The sequence below is a fragment of the Crinia signifera genome, chromosome 1, assembly GCF_055691185.1.
Source record: "Crinia signifera chromosome 1, ASM5569118v1, whole genome shotgun sequence".
Taxonomy (NCBI): Eukaryota; Metazoa; Chordata; class Amphibia; order Anura; family Myobatrachidae; genus Crinia; species Crinia signifera.
Window position 1 is genome coordinate 88884304 of NC_139217.1, and position 24723 is coordinate 88909026.

At 43.5% G+C, this 24723-nt stretch overlaps 1 protein-coding gene across 5 annotated transcripts in view; it reads right to left on the bottom strand.

The window, feature by feature from the left end:
- SLC7A2 (solute carrier family 7 member 2) overlaps positions 1-24723 on the bottom strand; it is a 103412-nt gene that overhangs the window by 35112 nt on the left and 43577 nt on the right. For all 5 annotated transcript variants that reach the window (XM_083169682.1, XM_083169673.1, XM_083169647.1 and 2 more), the window contains 2 exons: positions 8402-8790; positions 6744-6899 (listed from right to left, as the gene is read on the bottom strand). In XM_083169682.1, coding sequence (XP_083025808.1) covers positions 6744-6899; positions 8402-8777 — 532 coding nt within the window. In that variant the 5' untranslated portion in view covers positions 8778-8790. The remainder of the gene's footprint in view (positions 1-6743; positions 6900-8401; positions 8791-24723) is intronic.

Consider the following 24723-nt stretch of genomic DNA (forward strand, 5'->3'; position numbering starts at 1 on the left):
CAGTGGTTCCCAAACTGTGCGCCTAGGCTCCCTGGGGTGCCTCGGAGCGTTGGTGGTCCAGAACCAATTCAAATTATTCATGGCCAATGAAACAGGCAAAATCAGTGCTTGGGGCTTCCAATTATAAAATATGTGGGGAAACAAAAGTGAATCGTGTTCCTCACCACATAACTGGACCTAAGGATGACATTTAAGCACAACTTATTTAATTATTTTTTTATTATTATTATTCTTGGTAACAAACTTTGGCCTTGGGGTGCCCTGAAAAATATTCTGATACTCTAAGGTGCCGTGATTAAAAAAAGTTTGGGAACCTCTGCCCTATGGGTAAATTTACTATGAATTGTTTTTCTGTCAAGTTTGCCTGGTTGCAGTTGATTGAAAGACTGGCTGCAAACAGCAAATCAGTGGCCTGTTACCATGGTAGTGGATACTGATTGGTAGTGGAGAATAATACTCTCTCTTCATGTTACATCTGCCCCACCTGCAGTGCACATAGTTTTGTCCATTTGAGAACTTGCTTTTACACGTGAACCAGAATCAAGCCCTTAGTCCCACCTGTTTAGGCTTTGAGGACTATGGGATTTTGAGATATACTGTACATTTAAAACTACACCTCACACTGGTTGTGATGCAGAAATTAGCAAAAGCTGTTATTTTAATATATATGCTCTAATATGCATCCTAGCTGCCATGGAAACCAAGTGCATCTGATATTACAAATAACTGCCAGCAACTATCCATATGAGGATGGAGTGGCACTATGAGACTGTAGTGTCCTAGCAATGTAATCCTTAGAAGCATGTAGAAGGTAACATTTCTAGTACAGTACTGTCATTGTGTGATCAGGTGGTCCGATAAGGTACTGTATGTAAGAAAATAAAAAGAGGCAAAATTTTACCAATAGACCATGTATGCTGCACAGGTAGAGGAGCAATGCCAGTGTCTGTGAGAGGGCGTACACACGGTTCAATGTAGTCTATTTTTCTATTCCATTTTGCTTATATAATCGAAAATCGAAATTGAAAATCGAAAAGAAATCAAACACATTCGATTTCTGTTCGATCGCGATGTGTGGCCCTGTGGTATCAAAATGATATAGAAAAACAGACTTTGCAGGTAAGACTATATAGTACAGATCTGTACTATATAATCCAAATTGAATGCAGTTGCCTTTCTGTGCGATTCGATCCCTATCGAATAGCAAGGCAATGGCACTATGGTAGTCATTTTGGTTAATTCGGTCCCCCGCGCGTTCATGGGGGGGGACTTATGTTTTTTATCTGCGCATGCGCATAATGATTTATGCGCATGTGCAGGTTCCCCAGGTGAACGACTCGGCGACCATCAAATGATTTTTGCGCAGCGGGACATGCGAGGGGATGTGGACATGCAAGGGGATGTGGCGTCGTGACACAGTGGCGATGGGGAGCAGCATGGCGGAGGTGCAGGCCCTCTGGGACTCGGTAAACTGCGAGCTTTGCAGCTTACAGAGTCAACCAGAATCAGGGCCTATGTGTACACCCCTTGAGAATGATGTGAAGACTAATAATGCTCATCCAACTTATTTAGGAAGAGAAAAGTGTAATTTCCCCTAGTGACATCAGACAGATAACAAGATACCAAACTGCTATGGCTGCCAGCGTTAATCACAAGCTTAAACTCTAGTTGCAATTTTTTTTTACTAGAACAAAATGACATTTGTAAAGTGTGTAATGGACTGGTTGCCATTGTAAACCAACAAAAATGTTGCTATGGAATTAGGTTACAGTGACAAGGATAGCATGGTACAACTACTGTGTGTGTGCAAGAGGTCAGTTCAGGTCACCAAAGAACAAACTTCAGTTTGTTGCCCCTAAACCAGCATATTATGGACGGTTTTCTGGTGGACACACTGAAGAACTGTCCAAAATTTTATATATTACTTTTTTGGAATGAAGGGGACTTTTGTTCTCCTTTCTGGATCCCCAGTTCATTCGGTATGCGGTCATTTGGTCTACAGCATTATGGTAGATAGTCATTAGGTCGACATGGGAAAAGGTTGACATGGCTCTAGGTTGACCTAGGAAAAGGTTGACGTGGTTCTAGGTCGACAGGTCGTTAATTCGACAAGTCGATAGTTTGACAGGTCATTAAAATCCCATGTCGACCTTTTCACTGTCGACCTAGACATTGTCGAACTAATGACCCGTCGAACTAATGACCTAGAACCATGTCGACCTTTTTCCATGTCGACCTAGACACACGTCAACATTTTCCCGCGTCGACCTAATGATGTCGACCTAATGACTGTCGACCATCATGCTGTAGACCAAATGATCCCAACCCGTTCATTCCTTAGTGTGTAAATTGCCTGGGCGCTGATCTGTGTCACCTGCCCAGTCGTCTTTTGGGGAGGGAGATCTGTGCAATCTTAAGGGGCCTACACACAAGGAGATTTGCTGAGCATTCTGCGCAATGCTAGATTGCTCAGCAAGATCGCTCAGCACACAGTGATGTGTCAGCGCTGTGTGCTGAGCGATCTGTCAGGGACAGTGTCCCCGGTAAGAACACTGGCCATGACTGGCGATTTAAGTAGATTTATCTATTGGACCCCAACTCGACTCTGTAGACCAGGCATTCCCAACCACGGTCCTCAAGGCACACCAACAGTGCAGGTTTTAGTGATATCCAGGCTTCAGCACAGATGGTTTAATCAGAATCCCTCAGATACTAATTAAGTCACCTGTGCTCAAGCCTGGATATCTACAAAACCTGCACTGTTGGTGTGCCTTGAGGACCGTGGTTGGGAATGCCTGCTGTAGACGGTACATCTTCTTCAGACTTATGAGGTAAATGCTGTGCTCCCTCTGCTGACTTGGCATTTTCTGTGGATTTGTCCTAGAGTGAACTCCTTCTGGGCTAGGGTGGTTGTTTCTATAGGTAGTTCTAGTATTACCTTGCCTTTACTAGCCCCATGTATCTGTATTTTTGGTCTCAACTTGGAGGAATATATTCCTGCTCCTTTACATCTAATGTGAATAACCTCTTAACGCTGGCCACAGTCCGAATGCCCATCGCATATGATCCCCCTTCTCTCTCCTCCTGGATAGCTTTAGATAATGTTACGGCCTCTCATGACAGGTTTATGCATCAGAACAGAGGAGACCCCTCAGAGTATTACAGGGTGTGGCAGGAATCCCACTATGCTCTTACTGACGTTTCCAATGACCCCCTGACTTAGAACTACGGTAGGCTTGTAGTTTGCCTCTGTCCCTACGTCAGCCCATGCCTTAATACAGTATCTAAGTCGATAATCAATACGTCGACACCAAGGTTGATGACAAATGTTCGACATACACAAGCATTAGGTTAACATTGGGAAGGTCGACAGTCAAAAGGTTGACATACGTCTTTCATGTTTTTTTTTTATTTGAGCTGACATGGCGAGCGCAATGAGCCATGCGAGGGGACCATGGTGTCCATGTCAACTATGTCGAAAAAAACAGGGAAAAAAACAGTGGAAAAACCCATGTCGAACTTTTGACGGTCATCCTTCCCAATGTTGACCTAATGCTTGTGATGACCATTTGACCCTTCGACCTTAGACATGTCAACCTTCAGTGGTCGACCCAATGTATGTAGACTGTACATACCTATCTGTAGACCTATAGCAGCCCATACACGCTGCTTTGTGGGCGTGCTTTCCGTGCTGTACTAGCATGGATCACATTGCATTGCATTGCATGTGCATCCGTTGTGCATGCAATGCGATGCAATGTGATGAAACCTAAGTACAAAAAGTATGTGCTTGCACATACTTTTTGTACTTAGGTTTCATCACATTGCATTGCATTGCATGCACAACGGATGCACATGCAATGCAATGCAATGCAATGCGATCTGTGCTAGTACAGCACACCCACAGAGCAGCGTGTATGGGCTGCTTATCATCTAGATCCCCGTTTTATGCTGGGTATTTTATATTATTGCTATTTGTTAGTGAGGTTTTGTTTCGTGTCTGTCTTTTTCTTTAGGTTTGTTATCTATTCTTTGGAAACTAATAAAAATACTTGATTACAAATAAATAAAAGTATAATAAGCTTTATTTAAAGCTGTATCTCCTTATTGTTTGTCTTATTCTTTCTATAGTTCAATTAGTAGTATCTCGTTTCTCCTGATGTGTCCTTGCATTGAGACCTCATTATTCTCAGTGTAATACAATTGCATTGGTGAAAGCAATATGTGTACCAACCTTACTTGCTGACTCTCCAGCCTATCCTGCTAGGAACCAATCCAGGCTTTGCAGCAAAGGCCACATCAAGTTGTGGGATTTGCTGGCAGAAATCACCAGTGCGTTGGACTCTGCACTCATGTTCTATGTTGTGCAAAATGTAGCCGGCATATTAAGGTGCCCATACACTTGTACGGCTTGTCTCCTTGGATGTGGCATGCAACCCCCCTTTGAGCCGCCTGGGACCTTCCCAGGCAGCAGGATCACATGCAATATCGTGTATGAGGTCCTTTCGCATAAGATATATCACATATGATTCTAGCCAAGCTTGCCTGGCTCAGATGTGTTCCAACAGACCGCTTCTGCAGCCGGTGCGACTCGCAGGCTCTCATGTGATGGGCACCGGACCATGCATCGCATCAGGCCTGCTGTCAATCACATGCTATTTGGACGCTTTTCATGCGATTGATTACCACAGTCGCATGAAAAGTCACCAAACTGCATGTAAATCGCCCTAGTGTATGGTCAGCTTTAGAATCCATCCTCCGAAACTAGGATTTGTGGGAATTATCAGGTGAGCAGGAATCTTTGTCAGATAGACAAACTTCTATTTACACTATGGTTTTGTGTAACATTCACAGGACTGAGCATAGATTGCAATTGAGAATATACCGACAGAAGTTACCTTAATCTCTGTAAATTTAACAGTTCAATGATAATCGTTCTAATCATTATCAAGAGATTAAGTCAATGGCATTTCTATGGACATGCGAATTAATAAGATCATGTGATGCAAACTTTCCTTGAATTTCACTATCATACAGAAAAAAAGAATTCTGAAAAAGAATTCATCAAGCTGTCATTTTGATTTTGTAAGTCTTAATGAAGCAAAATAAGTTTCTCAGGGCCAGAACTTTAAAAAAGTGATAAAGTGAAGAGTGATAAACAACCAGCCAATCAACCCCTAACTGTCATCTTACAGTCTGGGTTTGAAAAATAGCAGTTTGGAACTTATAAGCTGGTTGTTTATCATTTTTTTAAAGCTTGCTACACCTGGCCCTCAATAACTACAGTTTTAGGGGTAGATTTATTAAGCTCAGTGAAGTGATAAACTTTATGGTTTTTATCACTGGCCAATCAGCTCCTACCTGTGAAGTTACAGGCTTGGTTTGAAACATGACAGGTAGGAGCTGATTGGCCGGTGATAAAAACCAGACAGTTTATCACTTCACTGAGCTTAATAAAAGCATAATCACATGCACAGACACAAATGTGTGTACTTGCAAGCAGTATTGTATTTATCCCTGGCATCTGACTGCCAATATACGTGCACTTTATTTAATCACAATCATCATTATTAGTTCACACTTGTCCCAGCCCTAACCCTGGTTCAAAACATAATTCTGGAAACAGGCGCATTCACACCACTCAAGCGCACTTCCGTTCCATAATCCCATAATTCTTTTCTAATACGTTATTAGTTTTGTTTTTGACAACATCAATAACAGGATTGCTGAATGGAAAAAGCACAAAGTACAATAAACAGCCAGGAAACATGCCTAAAATGCAAACTACAATTCACCAGGATGTTATGAAGAATTATGTGTATTCTTTACTTTTTCTTAAAGCAGTTTCACCAATTAATTTTTATTTCACAGCCATTTAGTGATACAGGTTGAGTATCCCGTATCCGAGTATCCGTTATCCGAATTATTCCGAAAACCATACATTCCAGAAAGTTAAAAAATTTTTTTTTTTTGCTAAAAACTCACTGGGGACATTTGTAACAGCACTACTGGTGACATGATATGTAACTGGCACTATATATGTGCAAGAAAATGATTGCTTGGCATTCAAATTCAATATCTGAGATAGTACACAAATTTTGTTTCATGTTTTGAAACCTTGTTTTTTGAACAAATAAAATATATTTGTGTGTATTTTATGTGGTAATAAAATATATTTGTGTGTATTTTATGTGTTTATACAGCATACATGCAAGATACTTCAAAATACATAATTAAAATATTAAAATATTCCGAAATACGGAATAATCCGTTATCCAAAATTCTCCTGGTCCCGAGCATTTTGGATACGGGATACTCAACCTGTATCATCATTTTCAATTATATCATTTTTTTTTTTACTGATTTATAATTGTAGTCTGCTATTAATTGTGCATGAGCAGATGTATGTACTGTATATGGCATTAATATTCAGTATTCTTATGAGATCCTATATTTAAAACAATATGTGACGTCAGCCCCGAACAAGCGTTTGCGTATGCAGGGGACCGCCCAGAGTTTTTATGCGGACTCCACAAAATGATTGGCGTTCCCCTGCTGCCGCCCCCTTCCCGCCCCTCCTTGAGTGAATGGTTCGGCAAGTGTGAAACTCGCCAAAGCCATCATCTCCCTGGGTTTGCGCATGCGCATATTGGCACATGCGCATTCACAGACCCCAGACATTAGGGAAGGGGTTGAATTCGGACCAGCCCCAATAGTTCCTTCCGCATGTTGTACATTCTTACCAGACAAGAGCAGTATAAGGCAGACTGCAAAGAAATCAGGGTATTCTGCCAATCCAGTAGAATTCATCCTAAAATACGTTCTAAAAAAGTGACCAATCTGCTTCCCCAGCAGTTCATCGAATGTTCCGCTCCATGCTCGCGCCACGCTGGAAGTGCCTGCAGAGAGATAGCGTTGGAGTGTTACTAGGCCAATGCCTTTGGTTTATAGTACAAACAGATCTGATGTTCTCTCTTTGCTAAAGAACTGAGGGGGAGATGTACTAAACCTTCTAAAGAGGACAAGCTGGTAAGTTATTCAGCACAGCCAATCAAATTCCTTCAAACATTTTATAGAATGTACTATGTAAATAATAACTGGTAGTTCACTGATTGCGCTGGGCAACGTCTCCACTTACCTTCTTTGGAAGGCTCCATACAACTCCCCCTAAATGTGGATTTGTTTTTTGTATCACGTGATGTGCGCACACACACACACACACACATGGTAAAGTTATACAGACAGGAAACACCAAACAAATGAACATGTACAGTATATAAAACCTATGATCGCTACAAAATATACATAATAATAAAATAAACATTCTTTATAAATAATAAATCTACGACTCCTGCCGAAAATCATGTGTGTATGTGCAAAGCCAATGACAAAGGGTCAATGCGTCAATCCAATGTAGGTCGACATGCATTGGTTCGACCACTGAAGTTTGACACCTAAAATAAGTCAACTTGGGTAAGGTCAACAGGGTCAGAAGGATGTCAAAATTGAAATGAATGTCTACACAGTTGAAATGGACACCGCCTAGGTGTACCGCTGGGCTCACCATGCATCGGGCAAGGTTTTTTATTCTCCCACCACATCGTAGTGAAAGCCTCATATCAACCTTTTCACTGTAGACCTTGCCATTGTCGACTATTCAACCATGTCGACCTTACCCATGACAACCTATTTCAGGTGTTGACCTAAGGCCATCGACCTTCAGTGGTTGACCCAATGCATGTCGACCTTAATAGGGTTGACCTAATGACCGTATCCCATAACAAAGGGGTGTGGTATAGAAGACTTAAAGTGTTCAGGTCGACACCAGATAGTTGACATACATTAGGTTGACAGGTATAAAAGGTTGTCAGGGTCAAAAGGTCAATGAGACAATGGTCAACAGAAAGTTTTCAATGTTCCAAGGTCAAATCTTGTATTTTTGGTAATATGTGACCACCATCAGTAATTACATATAGCCTTGCGGGCGTGCTGCATTTGGCGCGCTTCGGGCAATGTACTGTAGCTCACTACTCTTTGCTCGCCACAAGTTACTATTCCAGAAGGAAATCTATTAGATATTGCTAAATATGAAATATGCTCCCCAAACAGTAAGTTGCTCTGCACATATATTATGCTAGGCAGCGTCAGCACCCTAGACAGCTAATGGTAGCACTACCCCTGCGCAGAACTTCTCAGAGAATTCTACTTTGTATAGAAATTAAAGTAGGGAGTAAAGTATAATCTAGCCCGTGTTACACTAAGCATGCATTAACTAGCTAAAGAAAAAAAATTGTTGTTCTCTGCACCTTGATAATGTATATATTGTATAACAAAAGACCAGTTGAAAAAAAAATACAGCAAAATTTAAAATAACCCATTTTCTAGTGTGCAAAGTACTTACCTATGACATATGATAAAATCAGGTTCCAGCCGGTGATAAATGCCCAGAGTTCACCAACCGTGACATATGTGTACAGGTATGCTGAGCCAGTCTTTGGTACACGGGCCCCAAACTCTGCATAGCAGAGGCCTGCCATTACAGACGCCAATGCTGCGATAAGGAAGGAAATCACAATACTAGGTCCTGAGTTTGACTTTGCCACTTCTCCAGCAAGAACATAGACCCCAGCTCCAAGAGTACTCCCAACTCCCAGAGCGATCAGATCCACCGTGGATAGACAACGGCATAGCTTGGAATCTTCTAAACTGTCCAAGGTTACAATTTTCCTACGAAGTAAACAACGAGCAAAGGCCAATGCTGGTCCGCAGGGCACCATGGTGACTTCTTGTCTGAAAGCAGTAACAAAAGAGAGAGCAGCTAAATTATGAGTATTCACTATATACATACTGTACCCTAAGACCTTTGTCTTATTATATTAACAATCTAATACACCTTTTCCACTGCTGCAGTAACCATGTCTAAACCTAATGACTATTTTATTCTCCCACCACGCCATAGTGGATGGTAGGGCGTGAAATACCACCTGTAGGCACATGTCTGCTAAAAATAAATGTGAAAAACCCCATGGCGACCTTTTGACTGTTGACCTAACCCATGTTGACCTAATGACACTGTCGACCTAATAACCCTGTTAACCATAGGTGCCGATTCTGTGGGTGTTTAAGGGCCCGAGCACCCACGGAACTTGATGAGCACCCACGGGCCCAAGTCCCGCTGCTGGGCCGCCATATTAACTTGCTTATTTGCGGCTGCAGCACCCACATCGCCGGACCCGCCACCTGGGAAACAGTATGCCACGAAGAGTGTATTCTGTCCACGGAGTACCTGCACTGTGGGGGCATTTATGTACCTGCACTGTGGGGGCATTTATGTACCTGCACTGTGGGGGCATTTATGTATGTGGAACTCTGTTGCCGTAATTTGAATATTGGAGACAACTGTACTCTATAATAATATATTGGTATTATTTTGTGGCCACACCCCTTCCCCATGAAGCCACTCCTCTATGTTTTTGGCTTGAGCACCCACCAGCAAAAACATAAATCGGCACCTATGCTATCAACCTTCCTTCAAGTCGACCTAATGACTGTTGACCATCATGCTGGTGACCCAATGACCGTATCCCGTTTAAATCTCTTGTTCTTCCCACAACTTGTTTTAAGGTGGTCTTGCTGACAGAACTGATGATCCTGTTATTACTAGCACTATACTTCATTGTACAGCAGGTATCATAATTTACAACAGTATTGCCCTCATGAAAAAGCACTGAGGAGAAAGCATGTATAATACAGATTATCTGCACGGTGTATGGCTATGATAGTGGATACATTCGGTGGTCATTTCCAGAAAACAAAAACAGCATCTGTTTAGAAAACTGGAGCTCTGACAAATGCGGGAGAGGCCTGAATTATTATATTTGGTACTTGTTTCCTATCTGGGCGCCCGCTACGTTAATTACGCACCATGCTATTCTCCGTATAAAAATCGGATCGCATCGCATCGGATACCACAAATGCACATACACGATATTGAACGATGCGATGCGATCCGATTTTGTTCCCGCTTTTATGGTTGGCCCATAGGATGGCCAATTTTTAGTGGACTGATAATGGCAATTTACCGCCCCATTACCAACGACACCACCACTATCCACGTGATCCCGAAGCGTGGCGAGCGGCGACGGTACGCGTCCTCCGACTTTTTCATACCCCCACTATCCACGTCGGCGTGGAGTTGAGAATAGAAAGTGTGGCGAGCGGGATACCTGTGAAGCCCGCGAGGGGACACGGATACCTGTGAAGGTATCCGTGTCCCCTCGCAGGCTTCACAGGTATCCGCGTCCCCTCGCGGGGCTCGCTGCGCTCGCCTCGCTGCGCTCGCCACACTTTCTATTCTCAACTCCACGCCGACGTGGATAGTGGGGGTATGAAAAAGTCGGAGGACGCGTACCGCCGCCGCTCGCCACGCTTCGGGATCACGTGGATAGTGGTGGTGACCAGGGCCTGAAATGGTTATTTAAAAAAAAAAAAAATTTAATTCAAATAAAATATTTGAATGAAATAAATGTGATCCGATACAAAATGTAGTCGGATCGGATCGGACGCCATCGTACAGCATTGTGCACCGCATGCGATGCGATCCGATTTAAAATTAAATCGGATCGGATAGCATCGTATGCCATCGTACATCATCGAGTACCGAATCCGATGCGATGCGATCCGATTTCATTACGGTGCCGTACGTAGAAAACCTGGGCGCCCAGATAGGAAACAAGTACCTTATATTTATATCTGCTGTGCTAAATGTGCACATTGCCTACACATGCTGTACTGAATACATAACTATTTGGAGAATCCAGCCTTCTTGTTTTCTAGAGAACAGTGATATTACTGAAAATATCAACAAGTTCTAATACAGTGGATCAACGTTTTTACCACTGTGTAGGCCATATATGTACTTTAACCACATGGCTTAGGTATAAAATGTGCAGCTTCATCTCTAGTACTAGAGGTGTACGAGATGACATAAGCATGTCCTTGTGCAAGTAATGTAATAATAATAACACTTATGTAACATCTCTATAAATCATCAGAAGCCTGATTATTAAACAATGAGTGGGAGAAATAGTTCAAGGCATCATTGATAAATACAAAGTGGTTCCCAGGCCTGTCTTTTATTCAATTTGGCAAGGGCACACAGCTACTATTACCTACTCGTGGTGAGTGCTGGTCCTTCTGATAAAGATATCTATCTATCTATTTATATAGATATATCGATCTATATATATATCTAGCCTTCTCTGGATAGTCATGGTTAGCCAGAGTCAAGAAGCCTGCTGGGAAAATTGTGACAGACAAGCTTCATCCTGGACATTACCTTTTAGACATCCTCCCATCAGGAAGACGCTTCAGATCCATCCCTGCCAAGACGTCCAGAACCGCAAGAAGTTTCTTTCCAATAGCTATCCACCAATTAAACAATGTAGTCCAAGCTATGCAAATCCCAGCACCAATTGTAAAAAAATGCTAATCGAAACATGTGAACTGTCTTTTTTCTCGTAACGTAAGAAATGTTGTATTATTATATTGTCTTCCCTCCTGTACCCTTGCTAGATGCTGCACTGTAATCCACAAAAAAATCTGAGTATACGTGAGTATACATGGCCAATAAAGTTGATTCTGATTCTGATATTCAGCCCGAGACCCATGTGAATTTCTAAGCATTTTTGGCATTGAATTATAGGGGACACACTTTCCACCATTGCTCAGATCTACATTACCTACAGTAGGTCATCAGATGTGCCAATTCTGTTAGAAAAACTTGTCATGTGCAAAAAAAAAAAAGTAAAATACACAATTCTTTCAATGCCATCGGAAATATGTCCAATAATGATACTAAATAGGGGTGATCCAAGTACAAACAGAATCCTTGGAATAATAACGCACTAGTAACCTCTCTGTCCTCTGGATTTATTCCAGCTACTACAATGTTCTGTAATCTTTCAATTGACATTGAATCCAATTCCAAGTTCTGTATTCCAATTTATTTATCAGTTTTTGGTGTGGGACAGTGTCATAGGCAAAAATACAAGGTATATGACTAGAACCAGCCTAATCTCTATTTTGATAATAAGGACATAAGGTCCTTACATTACCATAAACATGTTTTTGTATTCCAGAAAATTCGGAGACAAAACTAACCACACAATCAGTCTGGTTCTCAGTGTATCCACCAGACATTGCATTTTGGACAGTGACTGCAGACCTGCACACATCACAAGTCAGGTATATGTATGGTGGTCGCCTATAGACAAAATAAGGAAACTGAACATTGTAAATCTTGTTTCCTTGTATCATGCTAATTGCTATCTCTCTCTCAGATCCCCTACACTATACAGCACAGCTCCCATACTCATTAGTATATAGCACAGCTTCCCTACATTATATAACAAAGCTCCCATACTCTTCAGAATATAGTACATATATAGTAGAATAATGTATACTCATTAGTATACAGCACAGTTCCCATACTTATTAGTATATAGCACAGCTCCTCTACACTACACTACACAACACCCATACTCTTCAGTATAGAAAACCTCTCCCATACTCATTATAAGTATACAGCACAGCTCCCATATTCATTAGTGTACAGCTCACCTACTGTTCAGTATTCAGTACAGCTTCCATACTCTTTAGTACACAGTACAATCCCATATTCATTAATGTACAGTACAGCTCCCATATTCATTAGTGTACATCACAGCACCCATACTCTTCAGTATACAGTACAGCGCCCATACTCTTTATATTTATTAGTATACAGCACAGCTCCCATACTCTTCATATTCATTAGCATACAGTACAGCGCACATACTCATTCATATAAATTACAGCTCCCATGCTTATTAGTATACAGTATAGCTCACATACTCTTCAGTATACAGTACAGCTCCCATTATCTTCAGGAATATGCTGCGCAATATAAGAAACTGTAAATAAATAAATAAATAATTATACAGTAAAGCTCCCATAATCTTCAATAAACTAAACAGATCCCGTGCTTCCAGTATTCAGTACAGCTTACGTTTACGAGGGTTTTACCGCATTTTCAAATGTACTAATACCCGGCTGCCCTGTCTTTGCCTGCAAGGGTATCGCTACCTTTGGCCTCCACCGCTCCCCGCCGCAGATGCGGCCCCCACCCCCGGCTTACCTTCCTCCAGGTCCTCCTGGGCCCGGAAGGTAAACTCCTCCTCCCCCTCCGTCACCTCACTGCGATGCTAGCTGCGGTCCGGCAGCAATGTATTTTAATACATCCAGCCGTGTGTGTGTACAGAATGAGCGATAGTGATTGAGATCTCTCATTCTGAACCACTACCCAGCCTTTTTATTTGCTTAAGCAAAATTGCTTAGCAAAATAGCTCGGCACAAATCACTGCATGTGTATGTGCTCTCCATGGGCGATCTTGACACAGGGAAATCGCCTACCCTAAACAGCTTAGCAAAATCGCTTAGCACACATCTCTACGTGTGTATGCCCCTTTAGCCCATTGTGAATCACTTATATTTGGATGTATTTGTACAAATAGCTCAGTATTTCATGATATATCACAGTGAAGTTGTTTTCCGACAGCAATGAACTATGCAGTCTTTGCAAATAGGAGCAGTTTCCAAGCGTTACAAAACCTCTTTTACACAATTTGTTTGCTTGTCCACGTCTGGGGGTGGAGGCAGAGAGCCACAGGTGATTGGATGAAGCACTACTGTAAATAGCTGTGACTACTGCACATAAATCATGTCTTTATCTATTCAGTAAATCAAGAAAGATCCAGCAGACAATGTTACCAACACAAACATCTACATCTACAGTATTTCAATACAAATCACCACTACTTACACCAAAAAAAGGTATGTAATAATGTAGGGAGAGTGGTGCAATCCTGGAATACCCTGCCTTAATAAAGTATTGTAAAAACTCAGAAACTTCCCGCTGTGCTTATAAAAGTCAAACCCAGCGCTGGTGTGGATCAATGTATAAACAGCATAATAAAAGTAATACAATTATTTTATTTAAGCTGCACTACAAAACCGATTGTGGAGCTGATGCTCAGTTCTTGCATGTTTTCACAGTGCTGAGTGATTATACGATCTACAGACAGATGTCATACTCAACATTCACATATTTCAGATTAAGGGGAGTTACAGGCTGTTTGCACAGAGTTCAGTGAGTTCATGACAATCCAGAGTTGTGTGTAAGCATTGTGTGTATGCCGGTTCTCAAACCAGGGACAAACGGGCCATCTGGCACTACAGTCAAATGTCAGCTGGACCTATAGTCTGGTGGGGTGCTTCCAGTCACAGGGGCGGAGCTAACATAGACAAGGAGTTGTCCAATTCTGGGTACCAACACAAGGGCACCTCCATTGCCCCAGCATTACAATGAATACGTCCTATCTAGGGCATCCAGGGGCACCATTATTGACACACTAGGGGGAAAATTCACTAAGACCGAATGGCTATGAATGCCCATTCAATGTCAGTTACTGTTCGTAAATTTATTTATTTATTAACAGTTTCTATAGTGCAGCATATTCCGTTGCGCTTTACAATTGGAAACAACAGTGATTAAGCAGACTCGGTAGAAACAAACCGACATAAAGGTAGGAGGGCCCTGCTCGCAAGCTTACAATCTATAGGGATAAATGAACTTTTGCTAATTTTGCTAAGCCAAAAATACGTGTGCGTTATTGTGTTTTAAGAACGGTATATTCATTTGTATTTTCTTTTACGAATGAATACACCTGCGAAAGAACGCGTATTCAGTTCACCATGAACTTGAATGGTAAATCCAAATTTACTATCAGGTCCTATGGTGAATACGGCCGGTAATTCTGCAGAAAATACACCTCATTTTCCAGGCGTATTTGAATGAAACCTGCATGGATCAGTCAGATCCATGCAGGATTATTAGTATAAAAAGCTTTCTATATTAAATGACAGACATTGACGTTCTCAGCATGTTAAGTTGCTCACATGATTACATTATATTTACATTATATTTACACATATAATTACATTATATTTAAGCTGTAATGTGTATTGAACTGTGGCACTCTTTATTTGTACTCTATTTTTGTTATTTGTTCAATGTTATGCCAAGTTGTGTCTCCCTGTACTGTTCCTTTGTACGGCGCTGCGAAACACTTATGGCGCCTTATAAATAAAATAATAATAATAATAATAATTATAATAACATGCTTTCTGCATTATAATGTAGTCTACAAGTATACAAACATAATAATATTTGGTGAAGGCAGATGACATCCCCTCTATCTCGTCTTTTTTTTTTTCTAGATGGATTACTATAAATCCAAGCAGCCTGCCCCCCAGGACTGCAGCTCAGTACACACCACTTAGAATACAGAATACAGCACGTGAGTGTCCCTTGGGTAGGAAATGTGGGCCCTCTTTAAACTGTGATGACTTCCTGTAGCTGGAATCAGTGTTCCTTTGAGGTTACTTCACAGGTCACACATCAATCTTAGGGATAAGAGGGGTAAATTTAGTAAGATGGGAGTTCTATTAAAAATGGCATGTCGGAACATCTATTTATTTATTTAGCACCTTCTAGAAGAGAATAGATACAATCTGATTGGTTGCTATGGGCAACATCCCATTTTCAATAGAACACCCATCTTAGTAAATTGACCCCCCTAGAGAAGAGGAGGCCTGTGTGCAGACTGCGCCTGGCCACCCTCCTCTCAAGCTGTCAGCACTGTGGATTCTGAACACTAGAGGACCCCAGCACTGTCCCAGAGTCTACTGCGTATGTCATTTCATAATGTGCATGCGCAAAATGCCAGGAAATTGGCATCCACGCCATTTTCATGGTGATTTCTGCATCTCTGCTGCTGCTGCTGACATGGGACTCTGGATGGGTGCCGGATGGGTTCCCAACAGTCGGGATCCCGACAGTCGTTTACCCGACGTCGGGTTCCCGACTGTCAAAATGCCGACAGCCGGGTGCCCGACGGCCACCCGCTATTTTCCCTCGTGGGGGTCCACGACCCCCATAGAGGGAGAATAGAATAGGTGCCATGCCCGCAGCGTGGCGAGCGCAGCGCGCCCGCAAGGGGCTCTTTTGCGCTTGCCATGCTGTCTGACTCCGGCCAGTCGGGATAATGACTGTCGGAGTCCCATACCACACCCCTCTGGATGGTAAGTGTGGAAAACAATAAATGCAGGTCATATGGAGTGGGTCTCCCTGGACCCCAACCTAACACTGCACCCATTATAAAAATGCCTATGTTAGTGCTTCGGAATACAGCAGCACTCCAATCTCATTTAGCCAAGAACAAATGCAGGTCCCTTTTGGGCATTGACTGCACGGGAAAAGGTATAGATGTTCCTCAGATTTTTCTTTAACACCCACACTAGGGGCCTGATTCAGACCTGCATGCGTACATTCGAAGCCCAGCCAGCAGGTGTGCATACGATGCCCACACGAACGTATGCCCACCCTGCCGTGCAAGCTACGAGCTGATGTGTACGCTTACACATCCGCTCACAATAGTCCACACAGAGAAAAAATAATTTGATGTTTTTCATCTAATTACTTTTTTTCTGTTCACAGCTGAAAGTTAAAGCCAGGACTTACTTTTCTGCTGCACGCTGATAGCCGAATTGGAGGCGGGTGCTAATGTCATGTGACATCATCCACCTGCCCCGAGCAGGCATGGGAACGCCTGCATTCACTGGGGCCCACCTGCATTCTTCAGGGCCCGCTCAGCATTTCTATGGACGCTCCCACTATTTTTTGGGCACGTCCCGGAATCACCTGGTGCCCCCTGCCTGTCAATTAGGCTGCGAGCTCCCTGGCGAATTAAAAATTTTGACGAAGTTGCTCGCTGCGGGGGTCTGCACTTGCGCATTAAGGCCTATGCGCATGCACAGTCCCCCACCATTAGAGGTTGGGCCGAATTTGGGCCTGTAGGAACAGGTTGAATCAGCTCCTAGGCACATCACCCAACATGCCCTTTTACAGGTATACAGCAGGGTTGCCGACCCTCCCAGAATTTCCGGGAGTCTCCCGAAAATCGGGTCCCCCTCCCGGCCCCCCGGAAGGGTGGGCAACCCTCCCGGATTCAGGGGGGACCCCCGCTGACCCCTGGATCGCGGCATTAAAATGCCGCAATCCTCGTGTCTCAGAGGAGGGGGCGGAGCTAAAATGACAATTGCGCCATTTTAGCCCCGCCCCCTTAACGGAGATCCCTAAATTCGCTGGTTTACCAGCATGGGGGCGGGGCTTAGTGATGTCACGCTTAAGCCCCACCCCCTGAGCGGCTACTGAAACTCTCCTCTCCGGGCTTCTCCCGGAGAGGAGAATAAGAAAGTCGGCAACCCTGGTATACAGGCAGATATAGCAGATTGGTTTGCATATTTAATAATAATATATATAACTTTTAATCTGGTTGAAAAGTTAAGCGCAAAGTGGACCTTCAGTAACTATATAGGAAACCACAAATCAAATGAAAACCATCTAACCCGGAATGCGTATAATCCGTAATATTCATAAAAATGGAAAATCTGAGTTTAAAGTGGACAGCACTTATTTTGGAGCACATACATGCTGTATTATATGTTCTAGATGTGTTTGATGCACAGATAACAGATATTTCAATACTAAATGATAACGTAACACAAGCACTGACATCGAACAGTAGCACAAGCACTGACATCTAACAGTAGCACAAGCACTGACATCTAACAGTAACACAAGCACTGACATCTAACAGTAACACAAGCACTGACATCTAACAGTAACAAAAGCACTGACATCTAACAGTAGCACAAGCACTGACATCTAACAGTAACACAATCACTGACATCTAACAGTAGTAACACAACCACTGACATCTAACAGTAGCACAAGGGTATACACAAAGGGATAGATCTTGTAGGATGTGTACTCAGCAGGGACCACCGGAGGCAAAGGCGGCAGGAAGCACTGTACTACAAAGAGAATCAGTTTTTACTATGAAGAACATAGTAAAAGGCTATTTTTATTCTTGTGTATATTTCTATCATGCGCTATTTATAGAAAGGTACAAGGAAAGAAATCTATTGACATGAAAAAGACACTTTTTGCAATACAAAAGAGTACTATGTGTAAATGACTATGGGGAGTAGTCAATATCCCGAATTTCCTGGCAAGGCAAAATATTGGCAGTAATTGGCCGATCAGTTTTCAATCACCCAGTTTTATTCTCACACCTCGCCCTAGTGGATGGTAGGGCATGAAATACCGCCTGTCGGCACATGTCGGCTAAAAAAAAACATGTCGACCTTTTGACCATCGACCTAGACACTGTCGACCTAATGGTAGTGTCGACCTTTTTGCATGTCGACCATTTTGCATGTCGACCTTTTTACACCAAAGGGATAGATCTTGTAGGATGTGTACTCAGCAGGGACCACCGGAGGCAAAGGCGGCAGGAAGCACTGTACTACAAAGAGAATCAGTTTTTACTATGAAGAACATAGTAAAAGGCTATTTTTATTCTTGTGTATATTTCTATCATGCGCTATTTATAGAAAGGTACAAGGAAAGAAATCTATTGACATGAAAAAGACACTTTTTGCAATACAAAAGAGTACTATGTGTAAATGACTATGGGGAGTAGTCAATATCCCGAATTTCCTGGCAAGGCAAAATATTGGCAGTAATTGGCCGATCAGTTTTCAATCACCCAGTTTTATTCTCACACCTCGCCCTAGTGGATGGTAGGGCATGAAATACCGCCTGTCGGCACATGTCGGCTAAAAAAAACCATGTCGACCTTTTGACCATCGACCTAGACACTGTCGACCTAATGGTAGTGTCGACCTTTTTGCATGTCGACCATTTTGCATGTCGACCTTTTTACACCTTTTTGCTTGTCGAACTAATGGTGTCGACCTAATGGTTGTCTATCTTTTTACTGTAGACAAATAGTCCGGATCCTAAGGAAAATACGGGTGCCTCCAGCCAGTGTATCCCTAGTATAGGGTGGGGAGTGGGGACAAGTGCTCACTGATGATAAGCAGCAAACCAGTTGTACACATAAGAGGCGGATACATCACAGAATCCATACAACTCTGAATACAGGCGAATATACACACGTTTAACCATGCACACAGTTGGGAGCAATATATTTCCAATTTAACACCATGGCCCACGTAGGCGATTCAGCACTTACATCTGTATTAATTCGTATAAAAAAAGGCTCAAACTTTGAGTCACAGCACCCCTACTAGGCCAAAAGTTTCTTATTCAGAAATTCAGAAAGAATATTCAATGAAGTAGACTGTGATTATATGTCATCCATAAGTTCAGTTATGTGGTAAGGGACATGATTGGCTTCTATTTGTCCACATATATTGTATACAATCGGTTCCTTCCCAGCATCCCTTTTGTCGCGCATGTAATTTTGTTCCTGCACAGAAGGAATCCTCTGTCATAAACCTGACGGTCTTTGTAATCACAATTGTAGGCACATAGCGCTGTTATTAATGCCAGTACAGGTTGAGTATCCCGTATCCAAAATGCTCGGGACCAGGAGAATTTTGGATAACGGATTATTCCGTATTTCGGAATATTTTAATATTTCAATGATGTATTTTGAAGTATCTTGCATTTATGCTGTATAAACACATAATATACACACAAATATATTTTATTACCACATAAAATACACACAAACATATTTTAATTGTTCAAAAAACAAGGTTTCAAAACGTGAAACAAAATGTGTGTACTATCTCAGCACTGAATTTGAATGCCAAGCAATCATTGTCTTGCACATATATAGTGCCAGTTACATATCATGTCCCCAGTGATGCTGTTACATATGTCCCCAGTGAGTTTTTAGCAAAAAAAAAATTTTTTTTCACTTTCTGGAATGTCCGTATTTCGGAATAATTCGGATAACGGATATTCGGATACGGGATACTCGACCTGTATGTACACGATAGGATGTGTCAGATCCAAATTGTAATGCTCCGCTCCATTACTTGAAATAAGAGCTTTGAAAACGTATCTCTTAGATATCCATATAAAGTAGAATTCCTCATAGCATGTATACTGCAATCCATGACCACTGCAATATTTACCGTCCACCTTACATGCATGCTCCACAGTTGCATGTAACATATATTATTATGCATGCACAAACATCATTCTTGATTTGTCAGTCACCAAATAGCTTTCTCATCTAGTTCTTAATGGATGTCCTTTCTGTGATGTCCCAGCACACCGTATTAGCTTGCTTTATACTCAGTCACCTTTACAATATGTGCATAACACCAGACATGTGCCAAGGGAAAAAGTGCGCTCTGTTCTCTGTTCCCTCTGATTCGTGAAAGTGTGGCTGGGAACTGACGACACATGGGTGACACCGGGACAAATCTGTAATACGGGAAATCTGCCAAAATGTAACCTATAGCAGCTCCTGGAACGCTCCCAAGCTTAGGACGGATTTCAGATACTCAGCACATGTTTTTATTTTAGTCCAATACGTTCAAATGATGTGAAAACCATCCATTGTAACCTCAGTTGCTTTGCATGTTACAGCGCGGAATCTTTTCCCAGTAGGTTTTATCTTTTCTATTTACTTTCCAAATATATGTACTATTATTAAAACCGCACAATGACAGAGCTCCTCGGAATTAGATGATGCTATTTACTTAAGATATCAACCATCGCTTTCATTTGGACCCTCAACATACATTTGCTTACATCCAAGCTATTCACTACTTAAGATCCATATTGCCCAAACTAACACCCCAAGACATTACGAACCCTCTTGATTCCGTCATCCGCACCCATACACATAGTATATCTATACTATATGCACGAATACGCCCTGAATTGGATCCTGATTCTGACCTTTTGGGGACTTCACAAATGGGCTTCACAAACCATGACCCTTGACCCTCACACCATTTTATTCCCATTTCTCTTAAATCTGAAGCTCATCCCTGCTAGCTCTTCAGGAAATGTCCTACAAGATCCTCCATAGGGCTTACTTTTCCCCTACACGATGTCATCTGATGGGCACTGCTGACTCCTCTGACTGCCCAAAATGTCACTCACATGAGGCGGTCTTATACCACTGTCTATGGTCCTGCCCCCATTTTCAAACCTTCTGGAACACCTTACATAATTTCGCTGCCTCCTTTATTGAATGCATGGGGAGCAAACACACATGGAGCTGCTCCTGGTGATCAAATCGCCAACCGCTGCCAGCCACCAGAAGGGGGCGCACAAGATGCTTGTGTGCCATATTCTGATGGAGCCCTCCACCGCCCTCTGCAGCTCCCCCAATGCTCCAGCCACTGCCCCCTACTCCCCCCGATCCTTGCCCGTCTCCCTGATGCGTAGACCGTCAGGAAAAGTACTCCCCACCGCCGTGTTGATGGGGAAGCTCGTGTGTGTGTGAGATGCTCATGCGTCCCCATCAGATGGAGTGCCTCTCTGTCAGCGATCACCAGCTAAGGGAATCTGGCGATGCGTAGCGCTGGCTGAGAGGCGCTCCATCTGTACAATGCATATTATTACTGTGCAGGTTACATTCTGTCTGCTTCTACATGTAGCCCACAGATCCTAGACAAATTTATTTTTGCACTGCAGTTTAGATTTCAGTACATACTGCACCCAAATCTAAATCTCACCTGCAGAGCAGCACCATTTTGCATACCTCCCAACTTTCTGGGCGCCGGAGCCGGGACATAGCTCATGCGCGCTGAAGGCGCGTCGAAATTTCCGGGAGGTGTGGCCTAATTTCAGGGGCGTGGCCTATACTCACAGCTCACCCGCGAGGCATTTTGACGCTATGGGGGCATGACCCATGACCTCTAGCCATGCCCCCAGCCCCCTGGCTGCGGGAATAGATGCTGTGTGCATGCGCACAGCGTTTATTCCTCGCTGCTTAGCAGCCGACAGCGGGGACTCCCAACAGCCCCCCCTCACCGCGGGACACTACCGCCCGCGGGTGGGACAGCGGGACAAGCCCTAATAATCGGGACTGTCCAGCTAAAATCGGGACTGTTGGGAGGTATGCATTTTGCACAATTGCTAGCATTTTTGCGTCTTTTTTCTTAGATACAAAAGCAAACACATCACACAATTACATACCTCCCAACATTGTACGCACCTAAAAAGGAGGCGATGTCGCAACCGTAAGCCCCGCAACCTGTTTCTGTCAGTATGGTGGCATGGCCAGCGTGGTGTAAGCTGCTGGCCATTCCACCAGCCCCTCTGTTTCACTGAATAGATGCTGTGTGCATCAGAGAGACAGGGGGTGTAAGTGCCAATACTACAATGAATGCTGCTGCCGGTTACGCAGTGGCCACATTACACACGTGTGAGCCACAAGGATCCAGGCACTGACAGATGGACGCATACATTAGTAAATAAACAGTAAATCTGGCAGTTTTGTTACCTGCAACAGATTTGGGGGAAGTTACATAAGAAAATGACAATTTTTTTCCATAAGTGTAACTATGTTTTACTATTCATTAATCAGTGTTTCTACCCTTGGAATATTAGAGGACCACAAGTGCGCATGAAAACGGTTACATAAAAGAGGACCGGGAAGCTTCATTCAGGTTAAAAATTTACCTTTGTTATCATGAAAGGAAAGTAGGTGTACAAAAAAAAAAATTCTAAACAAACTAAACTTTACCCTCACCTCTGCGTGGGATGAGCAGAATGCATCCGAAATGACGGAACTCTTTCAGAAATTAACACTTTACAAAAAATGCTATTATTGTGCGTCAGGTGGGTTTAATGCTTAGGAAAAATGGGTGTGATACTACAATACTATTAACATACCTCCTAAATATTCAATTGGCTATTTTGTGTACAATAAGAAACAAATTGTCTAATTTAGGGGGTGATTCTAGTTAATCCGAAATACTGCGAATTCGGTACTTGTTTCCTAGCACGGCCACAATCGCGGGCATCGTGTGCCTTAACTTTAAGGCACACGATGCCCGCGATGCCCGCGATTTCCCTTGAAAAAAGCACAACTCGGGTACATTGCGTCGGTCGTGTGCCTTAAGAAGGCACACGACGCGACCGACGCGATGCCCACGATTTCCCCATAGGCTTCAATGTTAAAATATTTTAACATTGAAGCCTATGCACGCCCGACGCGATGCCCCCGATTTCTCCATAGGCTTCAATGTTAAAATATTTAACATTGAAGCCTATGCGATGGACCCGATTTGTCCATAGGCTTCAATGTTAAATTATTTTAACATTGAAACTGAGTCCATTTAACATAGCAAAAAATGGGAAAAGGCCGAATATGGGCCATTTCTCATTGGGTATGGCCCCGTCATGTGTGTAAAAAATAATGGCCCCCCATTGTGGCCGCCACCCCCACGATTGACGCGAACCCGAAGCGTGGCCGCGAGGGGCAGCGGTACGCATCCTCCGACCTTTTCATTCCCCTACTATCCACGTCGGCGTGGAGTTGAGAATAGATTAGTGTGGCGAGCGCAGCGAGCCACCGTGCCCGAAGCGTGGCGAGCCCCGCAAGGGGACGCGGATACCTGTTAAGCCGGCGAGGGGCGTCCCTCGCGGCCTCGCCACGTGCGCTCGCCACGCTTCGGGCTTGGTGGCTCGCTGCGTTCGCCACACTAATCTATTCTCAACTCTACGCCGACGTGGATAGTAGGGGAATGAAAAGGTCGGAGGACGCGCACCGCCGCCCCACGCGGGCTCGCTGCGCTCGCCACGCTTCGGGTTCGCGTCAATCGTGGGGGTGTTGGCCACAATGGGGGGCCATTATTTTTTACACACATGCCGGGGCCATACCCAATGAGAAATGGCCCATATTGCCCCTTTTTCCATTTTTTACTATGTTAAATGGACTCAGTTTCAATGTTAAAATAATTTAACATTGAAGCCTATGGACACGATGGACCCGATTTCTCCATAGGCTTCAATGTTAAATTATTTTAACATTGAAGCCTATGGAGAAATCGAGTACATCGCGTCGGTCGCGTCGTGTGCGTTTTGGTATGCACCCGACGCGACCGACACGATTTTTTCCGACACGACCACCTAGGAAACAAGTACCGCGAATTCAGCCCCGTCCTGATTTTTGGGGGACTGCACATGCTCATGGTCTGTTATACGCATGTGCAGCCACCCTTTGCGAATGGCTTTGGCTTCGCAAGCATCGGGACGGGCTGCGGGCGGACGGCAGCGGGAATGGTGCTAGCCCATGGGTACGTACAGCATAATATGGGCGCCTCCATGAAAACGTTCCAATGGGTACACGTACGGGTCGCTGCCTGCCAGAGGTGGGCGGCTGACGTCACAGGATATCATCTGCACATCCCGTCTTCGTCCAGGTGCACACAAATAATAGTCCGTTCTCACTGGAGAAGGAGACATCACTGGATGGTCGGCGACCACTGAATGATTTCTCCTACAGCAGAGGCCTACGAGGGAATGTGTTCTTGTAACACAGCCTCTCGCATGCTACCTGGGGAATCGGCGGCGGTAGAGGGGCCTGAAAGGCGGCGTCTCAGGCGCTTAGTAAGCTGCGATGTTAGCCAACCTGAATCTGGCCCTGGTCCATAAACTGCTCTTAAAAAACCCCCAAAACCACTAAGGTACAGTAATACATTTCTGCCCATATGCTTGCTCTGTGCACTGGCAGCACTGTCTGTTTAGAGTTGCATCTGCCCTCTAGCGGGGTTTCT